The sequence below is a fragment of the Fusarium falciforme genome, chromosome 5 (assembly GCF_026873545.1).
Source record: "Fusarium falciforme chromosome 5, complete sequence".
Classification (NCBI taxonomy): domain Eukaryota; kingdom Fungi; phylum Ascomycota; class Sordariomycetes; order Hypocreales; family Nectriaceae; genus Fusarium; species Fusarium falciforme.
Window position 1 is genome coordinate 3408522 of NC_070548.1, and position 17055 is coordinate 3425576.

The window sequence follows — 17055 nt, forward strand, 5'->3', positions numbered from 1 at the left end:
TAACAATGAGAGGAGATTAGAATAGGGTGCGCATGCTCTCCTATGTATTCATCACGTTTGTTGGGTATTTTGACCTCGCCTCGAAGCTTCAAGCTTTATAGATTTGCCACAACATTAGATAGGCTTCATTCTACCCCTGTCTCAGGTGTAAAGTGGCGAAGCCGAGGCATCTTCCAATGCCCCTCCGTTGCCTGACCAAGTTAAGGCCAATTGGTCATGAAGCATAAATTCCAATATGGGGCCTTCTTCAAATACCACTGGAGGCTTCAAGAGCCTACCTACCTTCTACTTGTGAGCTTCAATCCAATTGATAGCTTACCATTTGAGGCAGACAGCTTGACAGTGAGAGAGTACCCGGCTTTTTTAAGAGTGGGGACGTGCACGGCCAGCACTTGGCCTAATTCTTGGCAAGAGGCTTGGTCTGGACCACCCACCATCAGCTTGAGCCTCAAGCCATGTCCAACCATCTTTCAACCTCGACCTTTCATCATCATTGTCGCGGAAATAGTTCATCTGGCTTTCTGAATTTATTGCATGGTGTAGTAGCCTGTTCAACTCGATTTCTCGATTCCGTTACAGCCTAATGCCTGCATGGGTCAGAAAACCTTGAAATCCGTGCTTTGTGACATATCTTCGATGAAGATGGTCGACTACCTATACAAGCTCAGCCTGAAGCATTGATGTACCATTGATATCTTTCATGATGAAGGAATTGACTGCAGGCCCGAAAAAACTATCGAGTTTAACTAAGGAGATGATTCTTTGTTTGATAAAAAGATTACAACGTGGCGATTTCTTTTGTTTGACATCGTGATGCAGACGTGAAGCTTATCGGTATTAATTTTAACAACAGCCATTTCAACAACAGTCACGCGAATCAGCAAAGTTTATAAAATCTTTAAATTTCAACTCCTGAAAAGATGCCAACATTTGGATCTCTTCCACTCAACATCAGCAACATGGACACAGCCTCTGGTCGCTTCGGCGCCCCCTCCTCCCCAAAGTTCTGGCGCTCGCTGCCTCGGGAGATCCAATTAATGATACTAGATTGTCTTTTTGCCAATTACCTACCCAAGCGAACAGACGCAGCTCCTGGAAAAATGTGTCGAATATCTGCTCTGAGTCCCGTGTGCAAGGACTGGCAGTACCTGGTCGAAACACACACCTTTCGTCGTCTATCCCTTAAGGTGCCGGATCTGCCAAGGTTTAGCAAATTTGTTGAAGGAAAGAATGCCATCAGGCTCAACCACATTAGGCATCTCTCGTTTCGAATCGAGCTCACCCCATACACCTGTCCGACCTGCAACAAGCCCGAGAAAAGAGCCACGATTGCCCGGTGAGATACTCCAGAGTCCGTACTAGAGTGCGCTACCGCTAACCATCCATAATTAGGAACAATCAGGTTTTTACCTCTGCTCTAGTACGTCTACTAAAGGTTCTCTCATATTGGGACCGCACACATGGAGGGCTTACGTTGGAAATTACCGCCCTCTCGCCCAGCGATGTTGAGCACCATGGCTACGAGCCTGAACTGGCACATGACTATCCATTCCAGCTTGAGGAAGATCTGGAACAGTCTCCCAGCTTTCGGGAATATCACACTACAAAGTCTGCTGAGCCTAGAGCATTTTCAAATCGTCACATGAGGGCGGCTCTAGTGAGGCTCCATGGCACACCTCTTGAGATGACGCCGCTGTCTCAGAAAGGCCGCCGAAAGCCAAGCCCAACACTGTCTGAAACTCCTATTGTCAAAGGTTTCCTTATCCGCCGGTCGTTTGTCAGGGGGTTTGCACTCAGCACGCTTGCAAAGCTCTTCAATGAGAGCCTAGTAGCCTTGGAGTGGTTTCGTTTCGAACGATGGGCTTCTTTCACGTACCATGAAGAGATAGCCTTTTATACTGGTATGGTATCCACATCCGGTCAGAGAATTGATCATCGCTGACATGTCGTGACAGATCTGCGGGCCTTTTTGATACCTGCCTTGCCTCAAACCGTCAAGAGGCTGTCCTTCAGCCAGTGGCCAAGATGGAAGCCACCTTGGATGCATGACACCTTCGATCAGATCGACTTGCGCAAGTCCCTCTCCCGAGTCCTAGCGCCATTGGTTTTGCAATTGACCGAGTTCTGCCCTCCTGATCTTATGAACCTCTCAGAGTTTTTAGATCAACTCGGCCAGATGAGTGGCCGTTCTGGAGAAGCCAAGCTTGAGCTGCTCTCCATCAAAGGTGGTAGATTCGCCCAGTGTTGCGTGACAAAAATGTTGACCCTAACCGCTGCGGCAGCAAAGGCATTGCCACGGCTGCGCATTCTAGAGGTGTGGCATGACACTCGTGGGTATGAGTACCTCTTCCGATATACGCAGTCTAACAATCAAGCTACTATAACCTGGATGAACGGTGGGAAAGGGTATCCTCTGGCGCCTGAGGTCCTTGAAGCGTGGGAGGGCGTTGCCTCAGCGTATTCAACTCGACCCCTCGTTGTGGATAGAAGACGGTTTCCGGGAAACAAAATGATGGACCCAAGATGGTACAATAGATGCGTGTACCCTCTCTTGGAGCTACGGAGACTGGCCTTCGACCCAATTACCTTAGAACGAGAGTCACAACTCATACGCAAACCATGAGTTGTAGTGTGCTAGCTTGGTAGGTGGAGAAGAATGCTTCCAGGGGCTAGTCGTTCTTGAAATACTCACTAGGCTACGTCTTACTCTCTGTCTTGCATCTTGTCCAACTCTCTCTAAACAATCTCCCAGAAGAGTCTTTCCCATATTTGACGCTACACATTTATTGACAGACTAATCGGATTTTTCGATTAGACCACCCGCTGGGGTTTAGTAGAACACCATCCTTCAACGGCCGGATCTATGCACTCCTCTTCTTGGAAGCCTGTGTTACATGGAGCACCTCGTCTCTAACTGCTTATGAGAAAGAGAACACATCATCCTTGCCGCTCAAGAATTTCTCACTCCTGGCCAGGCCCTGCTCGTCTCCATCAGTCGTGTCCATCAACTCCATGCCGACCCAGCCTTCTTCGAGTCCATCCCCGACTTCAATCAACCAAGCATCATCCTTTTCATCAATGATAACATGAAGGGATTAGCGTCTGCCTACACTATTCCCAGCTTATGGAGGAGCTAGACGGTTTCACGGATCTGTGAGGCCCATTTCTGCTTCGTCTCTGCCGCTGTGGCCGAGAGGTCAATCTCTCTCAGGTTCCGTCCGGGCACCCACTGCCGGAGGAATCCTAGAATTTTCTTGGTATCCTTGTCATGGATGTAGCCCAGAAGCTGGGGGACTCGTACCTAGCCTTGCTGCGGGTATTTCTTGAGAATCTTGCCCAAACACTCTAACTCTCGTGCTTCCGGGTCGTCTTGCAGCCGGCTTGGCTCGCTCTGCGACTTGCATAACATGCCTCGTTGGGGTAAGACGGCATTGCAATGGGCTGTGGCGAACGGGAAAACCGATATGGCTGTTCTATTTCGGCATGCGGAGGCTGGAGTCTCTTGATTCTACGAATTTCAAGCCGGATCAAATGGGCATGAGATGACGCATTGAGCCTGTCTACCAGGGTAGTCCCAAGCATCGCTGCACATAACTCGTCTGTTCGTCTTTCATGTTTATGAAATGATATAAGGAATACTGTCCAAGCTGGATGTGGACCGCCGCCATGATTTTGACAATATTCTTCAACAGTTCAATAGGAATAATTTAGATTTCTTAACTTCTGTATTCAGTGCATGATGACTGAGATAAAACAAATTCTCTAGATCCCATTTGTCGCGCATGAGAAGACACCCGACACCGCACCAGCCTCGAACTGGTCAATAATGCCCTGTACACTGGCATATGTGCCGACTGTCAGGAACGCGATGCCGATGGCGATCAAGATGATGTTGACGACGTTGCCCGTCAAGTCGGTGATGAAGCTATGATGCCGTCCCACCTTCTTGTCGGCGCCGCGCATACGGAAGTAGGCGACACCCCAGAAGATGAAGCCGAACCAACTGTCGAACAGGGACGACATGACGGAGAGCACTATGGATTGTGTCAGCGCTGTTGCTACACTTTTCTTTCAAGATAACCACTTACGGGAGTTGAAGAAGGGAATGACCATGGCGATGATAAAGGCCAGAATCCACGTCGCCAGCAGAATTCCAGCCCAGGATCCCCAACCAACGACGGTGTGGCTGTTCATGTGCTTGGAGTTGCGGAAGAGACGGAAAAAGACGAATCGAGCCGACACCGAGGCGTACAGGCAGCCCAGGAAGATGATGGTGGGGATCATGAACGAAAAGGCCGCCTTCTTGTACACAGGCTCAAGCGAGCCAAAGGCGGGCGCTGTCACGTATTGGTTGCCAGTGTAAGCATACACAATGGCTCCGACGATGCTGAAGACAATGATCTCGGCGATTGTGCAGGCCCAGAGCGCCTTGGGGAAGTCCCTAAGTCACGTTAGCATTATTCCCTGGAGGCGATTCAGGTTACGAACCTTGGATCTCGCATCTCAGCAATGAAGCTGGGCAGAGTAATCTGACCGATGAAGGTGTAGCTGATGTTGAGGAAGGCCGACATGCCGTTGACAAAGGTTGTGCCCTTGACGGGAACAGCAGTGACGATGGGCTCGCCTAGCTTGGCCAAGTCATATCCAGCAGGGTGAGTCTGGATGGCAGCAAAGATGGCGGCGAGCAGGACAGAAATGAAGGTGAAGAAGGCCGAAGCGGTACCCAACTTGGCCATCATGTCAAAGGTTCTCGGCAACGATCCAATCCAGCAGATGATGGTAACAATGACGGAGAACATGACGGTACGGCAGCTACCAACATCGTCGGCGGCGGTCATGGTGTTGAGGTACTTGGCACCAACCAGAACGTGAAGACCCTGGATGAAGGTGTTGTTGAGGATGAAGCAAACAGCAGTGGCCCACCAAGCCCACTCCTTGCCCCAGAATAGCATCTGTCCAATATCACAGACATCGCGAAGCTCAGGATGGCGCAAACAAAACTCCCACAACACGAGACTGGTATAAAGGACGATGATTGCGACGACAACGGTCAAGATCAGTCCAGGAACCAGACCAAGAACGCTATACGACCAGGGGAAACTCATGATAGCGAGACAAATGTACTCGCTAAATAGTAAACCTGCAGTCTTTTGCCATGAGCAAGTTCGATACTGGATCTGCTCTCCTTCTTCGGCCGCCAGCTGCTTGTTGAGGATAGCAGAGCTAGAATCTTCGGAATCCGAGACTTCGCGCTTCACAAAGTCTGGCAGGTCGGCGATTCGAGGTCCAACGGTTGTGCCGCTGCCACCGAACAAGGACGCCCATCGCGAAGAGGGCGTTTGAACCTGGGAGGGACGGCGCTCGGGGTCGGGGCTGTCACCCCCAGAGTTGACAGAGGCGCTCTTTTCGGCCATTGTTTGCCTGAGATGTCGATTATGATCTGAAGCAGCCAAAGACGGGATGAATCAAAGACAAGACGAAACAAATTGATCGGCAAAAGAGTCGCAAAGAAGCACAACTCTAAAGGAAAGACGAGCTGGCGCAAATCTCAACTGTGGATATTAGAAGCAAAGCACTTGGGGGAGGGGGGATCAGAGTCCGTTTTAAAGAAACAACGCTGATCCTGTTCAAATCAAGGATCCCTACCTACGCAAGGTCCCCAGCAAACGTCTCGAGGTAGGATTTCTCTCTCTCCAATGTCGCCATCTCACCAAGCTTCACGACACACCCCAGCCCGGACAACCTTCCGCATCGGTCCATCTCACCAACAAAGCCCAACGCTAAGAGCGATCATCACGCAGGAAGGAAGAAGCAACATCACAGACCCTCATGTTCATGACGAAATACACCCCATGGGCGTGTCCGCCTCTCCAGCACGACGAACCGCCGAGTGCCATCCGGGACGGCGGGGCGGGGGGGAGGGTTCCACTCCCGCTCCGCCCGTCTTCCGCGCCAGTGTGCCGAACATCCGGTGCTGGCCTGTCAACGACGCCGACGACCCAGGATCGAAGCTGCATGTCAGCCAGTCAAGGGCTGCGGGAATCGCATCATCACGTAAAAATGGGAATCCACCGGGATCCCCGTCTGCAGTCGATCACAGAATAAAGATGCCTGGAATTTGGCAGGGGGGTCTCAAGCATGGTGGAACAAAGGTGATTTCAGAGTCATGATTGGGTTATTCCCGTGGGGTTTCAGACGCAACGTAGCCTGTGCGTTTTTTGATCCAGTCTTGAAGGGGCGACACCCAGGTTTGAGGAGGAACTGCTCCTGTAAACGGCTCATGTCTCCCAAGCCATGGATTGGCGATTCCTCGAGCTGAAAATCAATAGGTCGCACGCAATTTGATCAGCTCGTGAGCTCAAAGTGGTTGGATGATGAACGAGGCGTTGAAGGAAGACTGTCATTGCATGCAAACATTCAAGACATCATCAGCATGAGACCATCCTATCCGATCAGGCCAGCAACTCGAGCTTTGATCAACAATGCCTGGGGCAAAACTCTGCAGAAGAATGTCACTCGATCCCCTTTCAAGCGAGGCGATATTGACGTTACGTTAAACGCTCCTTTCCTAGAGGCCTCTTGTTTTATCCTCCTGGCCCAGTCTTATTGTTTCCATGTCCTCGGGGAGTTCATCTCACAAGGTTCGTCCCATTACGAAATTGCCATGATGTGATGGGACAGAAACGCCCACGCCCGAACTGAAGCCAGCCAGGGTCCCGAGGGTCCGGAACCCCTTCGCTTCCACTTGGGTAGGAGCAGGAGTGGCCCCATCGTCAAGACCACGGGTCTGGCATCACTATAGCCTTAAAAGGCGTCATTCAGACTATTTTCTGAAGGATTCGCGGCTCGTCGGTCAAGTGCCCACGTTTCCGAGGACCCTTTTCCCTTCTCTTACTCTTCCGGGATGCATGCACTTGACAATGGTCACTCGAGAAATGACGAGGCATTTTTTTGTTCCTTCCTGTCCGGATGGCACGGGGAGTTCGGGGAGCCCATGGCCGTTGCGCACGACCGAGTCCGTGGGCGGTTTTTTTAAGCTTATTGCTCAAGGTCGTGTCTCGACCGTGTCGCATGTCGTTCGAGCGCATGCGATACCCACACGAGCGAGGTTATCGCCAAGCTAGTGCCAAGGGCTAGGCGATCTCTCGGCGATCGGGCAACCAGCCAATTGGCATCATTATATCATGCAACATGCGACTTCACGTCAATAGACCCAGCAAATCTCACAACTTCACCATATCGTATCGTAAAAATATTACTTGAAAATTTCAATTACAATCTATTTTATGGCTCAAATTTTACATGTGCAGTTTTTTAACTTGGGAAAATCAAAAATTCATGTCTGAATGGCAAAAGAGTTCGGAGCCCCGTGTCGATGGGCTCCTACGTCTCTTGTCGTCGAGGTTGTCGTCGGGAGTGTCGTCGTTTTTCGGTCATCATCGCGGGAATCGAACTCGGGATTGGCGTGTGCCCAGGCGTTTAGGGCGGGGAGTTAGGGAGGAGCAGTTTGACCTGACCTTGATACCATTGTACCAAGGCGCCCCTGCTCCTCCCTGGTGATCTGGTCCGGGGAAGTAATAGATTAGGGTATGCTGGATCAATCCCCTCCTGGTGAAGGGTTGGTGGTGCGCCATGGCCGTGGCGGATGCGGCGACTGAGGCGACGGTGTGAGGTGCTGGTGAAGGCCCGCCAGCTGTATCCCAGCCGTCAACCGCCAACATGAAGTCTTTCGCTTCTGCCAAATCCTCTCCCCGCGATGGTCCGTGGTGTTTTGATGCCCAGCACCAACGCAATACACCAACACTGTTGGTAATTGATGCCATCACCACCATCACCCATCACACAACACCATCGATACCACCAACAACAAACATCGCCATGACAAGTTAAGCAGCGAACGCAACATGAGAGCGCAGGTGCAACAGGCGGCTTGCTGTAAGCGATGTGAATGCACTTGCATTACATTCTCCCCAGGCCAGGATTGATAGCATCATCTCACCTCACCACTTCAGATATCAACATCAATCAGCGTCACCACCATCATCACCAAGAGCGCTCGCCCAGCAAAGAAGTTTACAAGCAATTATGAACATCCGCGACAACGTGTATGCACTTGCGAAACACAAATCTCCTCCATCGAAAGGCTCGGCACTTGCGAACGACCATAATCCCTCAAACTATCATGTCTCGATTCGAGATATTCCAGTCGCCGCGATCGCATTCGTTCGTTTCGATTCGGTTCGTAGAGGAGAAGAGCGGTTCGCTAGGGTTACTCATGGCAGAAACATTGCGCAGAATTACAAAAGCATGAACGATACTGGTTAAGAAGGACGGATGGGAGAGTGATGTGGGTAGAGCACGGAAACACGAAAAATACGAATTAGGAGTTGTGACAGCTATGCCAACAGTTTTTGCAAGGAGTACGAGTTTAACAGATGGTGATGATGACGGTTGGGCGATTTCGATGCGGTGGAGGGACGTAATGATGAAGGAGTGAAGTTGGTGAGGCTCCAGAGATGGGCGTGGAGCCAAATCTCTTGGCCAAAGTGGGTTCAGGGCTAGCACCGAGTCACGAGGTTTTCTGTGATGGGTACAGGCATAACCTCGTTAAAAAGAAATAAACCTTCACCCATCCAAACTAAACCAAATTAGGTTCGCTGGCTGAAGGGTTCTTGGTGAGGAGGAGTTCATCACGTCCTTGGATTTGGGTCAAGAACTTGCATGCATGATGTGAGAGGTTGTGCATTCACGGAACTCAGTTGAAGCTTTCTCCCATGTTCCTTACCTAGGTAGGCAGGTAACAGCTGCAACTGAGCTTGGGGAAAATGCTGGAGGGCAAGGAAAAAGCTGTCGTCACTCAATATCTGCTCTCACAGCCAGTCGTTCATCCTTGATTGCTTGTTGCGCCGAGAGCCTATCATGCGGTGTGACGCTATCAAGTCATCGCAGCAGTCGCTCTTTGGCCTGTCCATCAGTCAAACTTGGATACAAGCCCAGTAGCTCAGAACTTGCTCCCGTGTGTCTGCCAACTCCCTTGATCCGAATGTTTCATCTCCAAGTTCAGCATGTTTGGTTTCAAGGCACATGCACAGATAATCCTGTTGAATGACACGTGCCAAAGTCACAAAGCGCCCAAGCTCCCCCGCCAAAGCCAGTGCCAGGATCAGCCGAGACGGGAAGGGAGCCACTGGAAAAACGTCAGGCCGCCTGAGCTCCCTCCTGCCCTTCCAGGTGACGATTGCGATAGCGATAAGCAAAAATTGGCGGCTACCTGATTTAGCCACCTTGCATCGCCTGGTGCGCAAGTCACGTACAAACATCGAGCAACAGCCACCACCAAAGAAGAGCTCCTTTTTTCTGCTGCCTTGATTCGACAGCAAAGTTAAGAAAACGCGGCCCGCTTCTTATCCCGACAACCCTCCATCGAGTCCAACCAACTTGACCGCGTTCGCTTGCCAACTTGACCCTGTGCTTGCTTCCCTCGTTTGCTATCATTCACCGACCAGAGACGATATCGGACGAGCTTTCACGAACGAGCCATCACACGCACAACTCCGATGAGCACGCCCTTCCCTTGAAGCAGCACCACCGCCCACGACCGACTCTTGGTTATCACGACACACAATCACCCTCGCTGGCGCACTCGAATGCGCCCACTTCTCCTCGTCCTCGTCTGAACGCACCACCTCGATCCCTCCCGCTCACCTGGCGCGGCCTCCGCCCGCCATCTCGTCGCTCCGATGTGGTGGCTATTTAGGGCGTTCTTCAGCTCCATCTTCCTGCTCAGCATCGTCCTCTCCATCCCCGTCGCTTTCGATGTAGGCGGCCGTGATAGCGGGCTGGCCTACAGCCTGGCCCTGTTCCTCTTCTACTTTGTATATTCGACCCTCGAGCTTCTGACGCCCGAAAAGTCCCGCTCCCGGTTCGTTTTGTCGGGCTTCTTGCGACTTTCGCAGTGGATCATCATCCCCTCGCTGCTGATCTGGTCGCTTGGTCAGTTTGCCGTGGATGCGGGCAACACAAACTGGGTGGAACGGACCCTAGGCGGACTCCTCAACTCCAAGAGCACGAGCTGGAAGGAGTGGACATTTGGCAAGGATGGGTTGGTGGAAACTGTTATGCTGGGAGGTTGGGACAATGTGCTTCGATATTGCGGTCCTGTGTTCCAGCTGCTGGAGGGTTTCTGTACCCTGTTGGTTATCCAGGCCGCAGGCCAGCTCACCAGGTGGCTTGTAAATCGAGGAAGAAGCGATACTTGGGTGGTACGTCTGAAACAACGTCAGCCGAGATTCATGCTAACATTTCCGCAGATCGTCCTCCTCGTCCTTTCCAGCTCCATCATGGCTAGTGCCTCCTACTTCCTCTGGAGGGTTGCACAGTTCCCCCAGATTAGCAATGTCGATGCTACTCTTATCGGCATTGCAATGACCACGGCCGTCTTCCTCTGTGCCTTCGGTATCGGCAGCGGTCGAGGCAACCCCATAGAGTCATCGCTACTCTTTGCCTACATCGTCCTCTGCGTGTACCAGATCTTCACCGACTATCTCCCCTCAGAAAACTCTGACCAAGTCGAGGATCAAGACAACTCTCAGCCCGACATTCCTCCTCTGCCACCCATCATCATGGCATCTTACTCGACCTTTCTCCACATGCTCGGCTCCCTCCCTTCTGCTGTTCACTCATCCCTAGCCCTATTATATGCGGCCTTCCAAACCATCACCCCCTCAGTTATCATCTCTCTAACATACCGCTCGTTGGTATTCTATTGCGCAACGCGCATTATCCCTTCGATCCGTGAATCGGGTGCGCAAGCGATGATGCAGGAGCCCGACTGGGAAGACTCGGAAGCTGCCAGCCGGCTCCTAGGTTTCCTCAGCTGGTTCTCGCCGTCCATCTTGATAGCCATCTACACCAGCTTACTCTTGCAACACTTTTCGACGAGTGAGGGTCCTGATGGCTGGACGCTCAGGGGCGGCGACGTTGGTGGCGGCACCTGGCAGTGGACCAACATTGGCCTGACCATGGTTCTATACGGCGTGGAGCTCTACCTGGGCTCTGACGAGCACGATCACTGGAAGGTGGACTAATGACCACTGGAAGCTGAATCAAGAAAGTGATGTATCAAGGAACATCTGAGCTGCACCTATTCCGCTAGGTGCCTAACCTGAAGACGAAGGGCAAGGGCCCCCAGCCCGAGGCCGATTCCGAGAGGGAGCTAGAAGTGAAGGCGTCGACTTTTCGGAACGGGATACATTGATTTCAAGGTAGCATAAGGGACTGGGAAGCCCGGACTGGGACGGGCAGTGGGCAACGGGAAAGGCGCAGTAGCGCACCAGGCGTTGGGGCGGGTTGGGCAGCTATTTTGTTCTTGTTTGTTGTGCAGCATGGCGATACCGATATGATGTTGGCTTTGTTTTTATACTGTCTGCTTGCAGTAGGGCAGCGTGATTTGAATATTTTAAATATCGACAGATTTGTTGTCAGATGATTCTTATGGTTGACTTGCGATGTGATGGGTTTGGGATATGATGAGGCTTTATCTTCGACTATGTTCTGCCTGCTTTTCTTGAACGATTTGATGTTAATTCTTTATCCTAATTTAATAGAACATATCCCTTGATAAGTTGCATGGTAGATGTCTTCCTCGCTTCTGAATGCTCCTGTGAGCATGCATGTCGTCACATTCCAGTATCGAGCCTTGACTCTCTCCCCAGATTCAAACACAAGCACCCATCCTCGTCCCGAAGCCTCACCCAGCAGCTCGGCAGCCATAACATATTCGAATATCACAGGAATAATTATCAACTCAAAAAACCACCATCTACATCTCACTCTCCAATCCAGCCTTTGTCATGTTTGACTGCAACAATAAAACACCGAGTCCCGAGACCGGCGCGGGATACCCTGGACCCACCCGTGGACTCGAGCTTGCATGAGAAGAAGCCGAGGTGAACTTGACATCTTGACCTTGGCAGATTATCGCCGAGCTTCATCTATCTGCTTAACGAATTGTTTTCAAAATGACCGATACATATGCCACAAAGGGCCTCCCGCCACCTCCCGCCGTCTCTAAAAAGACGCTCCCCATGGCGGGACTCCTCGTCGACGTCTACGGCCTCGATGAGCTGCCTCAGAATAAGCCAGTGACTTGTCTCTGGCTGCTCCATCCTCGCACTCGCACACGAGCGCGGATGCATGATATTGCTAGTCGGACCATCGCTGCCTGGAACGCCCACGCTGGGGAAGCACCAGAGCGAGGTCTCGTCGCCTTGGCCTTTGACATGCCTAACCATGGGACCCGGCTTGTCAGCGAGTCGGCGAATCTGGCCTGGGATGATGGGAATGGAAGCCATGCCATTGATATGATGGGCATGGTTAAGGGTGGTGTTACTGACATGTCTGGACTGATGGACCTTGTCGCTGGATATCTTGGTCATGAGGTTGATGGCCATGTCTGTCTTGGATGGAGTTTGGGAGGACACAGCGCGTGGCAGGCCTGGTTTGGAGAGGAGAGGATCGACGCTGCCGTGGCTGTCGTCGGATGCCCTGACTTTATGAGTGAGTTTTGAACTGATTAGAGATAAGGAGAGTGTGCTGATGAGATACAGGTCTTATGAGTGACCGCGCTGCTATAGCCAAGCTCGACTGCGGCGCCAACTTCGTCGGGAGCAAATACTTTCCCAACGACCTCGTCAAGACCTGCCTCCGCCACGACCCAAAAGCCCTCCTCTTCGGAACATCGCCCATTCAATCCGACCAGTCCCGTCTAAAGTCCACCCTCGACGCCCGCGTGAGAGGAAAGAGACTGCTCCTCTGCTCAGGAGCCGAGGACGCGCTGGTCCCCTACGCAAACAGCCGGCCCCTGGCAACGCTGCTGAAGCAGGCTGTGGGCGAGGGGGGTTGGTACGATGGTGGTTTTGTGTTGGAGGATCGTGTTTATGAGGGCGTGGGACATCGGTTTAGTGCTGCCATGGTGGAGGATGCTGTCAAGTTCCTGGTTGATGCGGTGCAAAGGGGGCCAAGGGGGAGGGGGAAGCCAAGAGATGGGGAGAAGAGCGTTCTATAGACGATTTAGATATTGTGGTATGCTCTAAAGTGGTTTATATAGAGGATCACCATGGCCTTGCCGCCTCTTCGTCTAGAACTTCATTCCCATCTTGAATCTTGACCACCAAATCACCAGGATCAAGGTGCCCATCCGGGAAAACGCCCTGGCTCACTCCCCATGGGTTTCTTTTCGTCCTCTTCCCAGCCAAACTCTCTCCTCGTCCATGAGGATCACTCCTCCACTCGCCCATTGCCAACCCAACGCCCTTGATAGCCTCCTCTTTATCCTTTCCATCAGAAGCGCCTGCAGCAGCGGCAACCATGCCCGGCGGGTCTATCCCGATGAACGAAACACGGTCCAAGGGGAATCCAATGGCTGCGCAGTGTCCGTCAACGAGTCGTTCCTTTTTGAAGCCATGGCTCACGATGGTGATCTTTGAAGGCCAAGCTTTGAATTTGGAGTAGAAGAGCGTCAAGGAGAAGAAGACGTTGTGGTACGAGTCTAGTGCTCGCTCTTCCACCAAGATCTCGTCGCTAGATGGCCCATCCTGCAAGAGTCCCCAGTAGCCGTGTTCGGCAGCGATGTTTGCATAACTCTGAGCCTCGGATATCTTTGTCTCCTTACGCGTAGGGCCCCTATCTTGTCAGAATACTAGCTTTGGTTGTACTACACAGAAAGCTCACCCTGAAAACACCAGCGCAGAGCCGGACTGGTCAAGGGCGAGGACCTCCACACCAGCCTTGACGTGCTGGATAAAGGTGGGGGTCTCGCCGCGCTGAAAGTCGGCGATGAGCCACTCTGCCTCGTCGGCGCCGTGGCTTGACCCGCCGAGCCAGATGCCGTGGCAGCAGACGATGATGAGGTGTGTGGGCGCCATGTGGAGGTGTGTAATGAGGGGATTCGCAAGTTTGCGGCGTTTGGAGTGAGATGAGGGTCTGATCATGTGATGTACGTCAGCTCATGCAAGACCAAACTAGAAAATATTCAAGGACCAAGAAGAGATGGTATGCTTCTCTGGCCAAGAACTGCTTCAAGACGCTGGCGTGGAGAAATGGCGATGTTGTCATCAACTATACATGCTGAATGCTCAGCCCAGATAGACTTGCCTATGTCGTGGTAATGTACAATCAGGTCCTGTCAATCTCCATATCCAATCCGGTGCTCCCTGTCAATGCACCCCTAGCTCTATAATAGTACAACCGGCTGCAGGTATTCAAGACATGTACTCGTTCAAGACCATCCATCATTCAAGCTGCTTACTGGTTTCTCCGGGCCGAAGCCAGCTTCGCGGCAAACGGGTCAACGTTCTTTGCCTCCTTCGGCGCAGACGCCCTCTTCCTCCTCTTAGATGTTCCTCTCTGCTCAGCCAATGCCGCCGCCTCATCCACCTTTTGCTCATTCCATGTCACGGACGATTTGCGCACCGCGATAGGCCTGCCCCCCGGTGACGAGAGGAACGGGGAGCCGGCAGGGGCCTTGGGCTTCTTTGGCCGCCCGAAGATCTTGCGATAGCCCATGTACTTCTTGTGAGCCATCGCCGTGTGCCCCCTGATATTGAACATGGCCGCCTCATACTCCTTCCTGTGCATCGAGGCTTGGTTCTTGAGGTCTTCGAGCCGAGCGGCAAGGTTTCCCACCGCCTCGACGGCCTCATCGGCACTCCCACCACTGATAGTGGCAGTCGGTCGTTTTAGATCGTTCTGGATAGCGACGATGGTCTTCTTGTATCCCTCCTCCTGCTTCTTGTGGTACGCGGCTTTGCGCTGCTGCTCTGACGTTTCAGCGGACACCTCCGGGGACTGAGGACTGCCACCGTCACGTACATTCAAGAAGACTTTGCTTCGGAGGGGCGACAGGTGAAAGTGTCGCCTCGCTTGCTTGAACTCCCGGGCCTCCTCTTTTGTCAAGTTCCTCTCTTGCGCCAACTTGACATATCGGTATAGTTGCGCTCGCCCAGGCCTCCGGGTGCCTAGCTGTCGTGCCCGACGAACACCTTCAAGACCAAAGAGCTCTCGGATGAGGTAAAGACTTCCTGTCACAACTACTGGTCCGTCCGGGCCAGCCTTCTCGCAAGCCCATGGCAGAGCGTTCGCGATGGTGGGCTCCCCGTCGTACACTTGCTCAGGAGTCTTGACAATGGTCTTGGCGTGGTCGGCGCCGTAGTTGGCGGGTGCAGGCTGGGGATCGTTGGTGCCGGGAGTAAACTCGACAAAAGCGAGGTTGTCTTGGGGCTTGACAACCTTTTCGATAATTCGGTGGAATGGCTTGTGCTTGCTCGAAGACATACCCATTACCCAGGTCACTGGTTGATCTGGTTTTCGCATGTGCTTGTCGACATGGCTAACCAGTCCTTCAATTCCCAGCATGTTGTGAGCTCCATCGACGAGAATGCTTCTTGATTCAAGACCAGAAGCCGGTGGGTAGATCTGTACCGTCTCCATTCGTCCGGGCAAGAAGGGGTCCGTAGCCATGAGCTTGTTCAAGTCAATTTCTTTTAGAGGGAATAAATGACGGAAGGCGAGAGCAGCACAGAGGAGGTTCTGAACTTGGTAGCTCTCGAGTTTCCACTTTGAGTTGTCGAGTGTCATGAGAAAGGGCTCGGCCTTCCAGGTGAGGATAATATCTGTCCCTACCTGGCGAGCGTGCTCTCTGAGGGCATGGATGACGGAGGGGGGATTAGTATGATCGACGATACAGGGGACGTTTCTTTGCATGATACCGCCCTTGACCTTGGCAATGTTCTCGATAGTGTTACCGAGGAACTCTTGGTGGTCAAGGCCAATCTTTGATATGACGGTGACAGCCTTTTCCTTCATTGCATTGGTAGCGTCGGTGGCTCCACCCATGCCAACCTCGACGATGCCGTAAGGGACATGCATCTTGTTGAAGACGCGGAAGGCGGTTGCTGTCTCAAGTTCGAATGGTGATAGGCCCTCGGGGTCCTCGCCGTGTTGAAACCTCCAGTTAGTGGCGATGCGCTCCCACTTGGCCTCGACGTGCCTCATCTCCATCTCGTACATCCGTGGATTCACATAGAGACCATTGATGGTGACGCCATTATGTCTCTCTGGGAAGGCGGGTGATGTGAAGCTGCCGTAGCTGAGCCCGGCCAGCTTGAATAGGCCGGCGAGAAAGGCACATATTGAGCCCTTGCCATTGGTACCGGCGACATGAACACCCTTCCACTCTTGAGTCTCTGGTACAACCCGGTTGATTCGGTCAAGACCCAAGCGAATATCCCGGTAGCCCGCTTTCCTCTTGTTGGCCAGGGCTCGATAGATGCGGTTAATGGCGAACTGAATTTCCTGCGCGGAAGACATGGTGAGGGTGAGACGGCATTTCACCGAGCCCGGCGCTGCGGAGACGAGGTGCCTTGGGAGGCTCCGGGGATGCTAATTGATGCAATCCCTGGATGAATTGGCAGATTAGGATGCCTGGGAGTTGGATATCGGCATCGGCATCAACGCATGAGAGAGTCTTTCACGGGCCATTATTTTTCGCTTGAGGCGAGGAAGTCTGGAAGCATTGACCCACTCTTGATGCACCAGCCACACCACCCCTCCGCCACAGGTGGCCAAATCCGTTATCGGGCGAACCGACCGCACGAGCCACATCTGATACGATTTGCTAGTCCCCTGCCAACTTGCTTGACACTTCGTCGTGAACCTGCACCAATCACTAACAGCCCTGATCACGCGAGACACGCTTCACTCAACGCGCACGCGCGCGACCACCTCAGACTTTAAGCCTCGCCACCGCCTGATTGGCTGCTCCATTTCGTCACTTCTTCTCGAATGAATCTCTCCCCCCCGCGCCCCTTTGCTGGACCGTCTCGGACTCCATTCTTTCATCCTCTCCACCGGTTAATTACCCGCCCGCTTCATGCTTCACGCTTCCGGCTCTAGGCAGCGCCGTCATCAACCATCTTTCATCTTTCTTTAGGCCAACATTTGAACATTTTGGCATTTTGCATTTGTTGAAGTGTTGATTATTTTTCGGCCTCTTTT

At 52.5% G+C, this 17055-nt stretch overlaps 5 protein-coding genes across 5 annotated transcripts; 3 read left to right on the forward strand and 2 right to left on the reverse strand.

Moving 5' to 3' along the window:
• Positions 1 to 920: 920 nt before the first annotated feature.
• On the forward strand, positions 921 to 3137 carry NCS54_00727800 (F-box domain-containing protein; the record flags this gene model as incomplete). Its single annotated transcript, XM_053152709.1, has 4 exons — positions 921 to 1336; positions 1393 to 1901; positions 1956 to 2457; positions 2930 to 3137. The coding sequence occupies 4 exons, from the start codon at positions 921 to 923 to the stop codon at positions 3135 to 3137; spliced, it is 1635 nt and encodes a 544-aa protein (XP_053008684.1).
• A 625-nt stretch (positions 3138 to 3762) lies between these two features.
• NCS54_00727900 (Hypothetical protein) lies at positions 3763 to 5414 on the reverse strand (the record flags this gene model as incomplete). Its single annotated transcript, XM_053152710.1, has 3 exons — positions 3763 to 4034; positions 4089 to 4441; positions 4489 to 5414. The coding sequence occupies 3 exons, from the start codon at positions 5412 to 5414 to the stop codon at positions 3763 to 3765; spliced, it is 1551 nt and encodes a 516-aa protein (XP_053008685.1).
• Positions 5415 to 9740: 4326 nt separating this feature from the next.
• On the forward strand, positions 9741 to 11087 carry NCS54_00728000 (Hypothetical protein; the record flags this gene model as incomplete). Its single annotated transcript, XM_053152711.1, has 2 exons — positions 9741 to 10262; positions 10311 to 11087. 2 exons carry the CDS (start codon positions 9741 to 9743, stop codon positions 11085 to 11087), a joined length of 1299 nt encoding a protein of 432 aa, XP_053008686.1.
• A 933-nt stretch (positions 11088 to 12020) lies between these two features.
• Positions 12021 to 13066, forward strand: NCS54_00728100 (Hypothetical protein; the record flags this gene model as incomplete). Its single annotated transcript, XM_053152712.1, has 2 exons — positions 12021 to 12558; positions 12609 to 13066. The coding sequence occupies 2 exons, from the start codon at positions 12021 to 12023 to the stop codon at positions 13064 to 13066; spliced, it is 996 nt and encodes a 331-aa protein (XP_053008687.1).
• A 46-nt stretch (positions 13067 to 13112) lies between these two features.
• On the reverse strand, positions 13113 to 16368 carry NCS54_00728200 (Mur-ligase-M domain-containing protein; the record flags this gene model as incomplete). Its single annotated transcript, XM_053152713.1, has 3 exons — positions 13113 to 13683; positions 13732 to 13983; positions 14309 to 16368. The coding sequence occupies 3 exons, from the start codon at positions 16366 to 16368 to the stop codon at positions 13113 to 13115; spliced, it is 2883 nt and encodes a 960-aa protein (XP_053008688.1).
• Between the last annotated feature and the right edge of the window lie 687 nt (positions 16369 to 17055).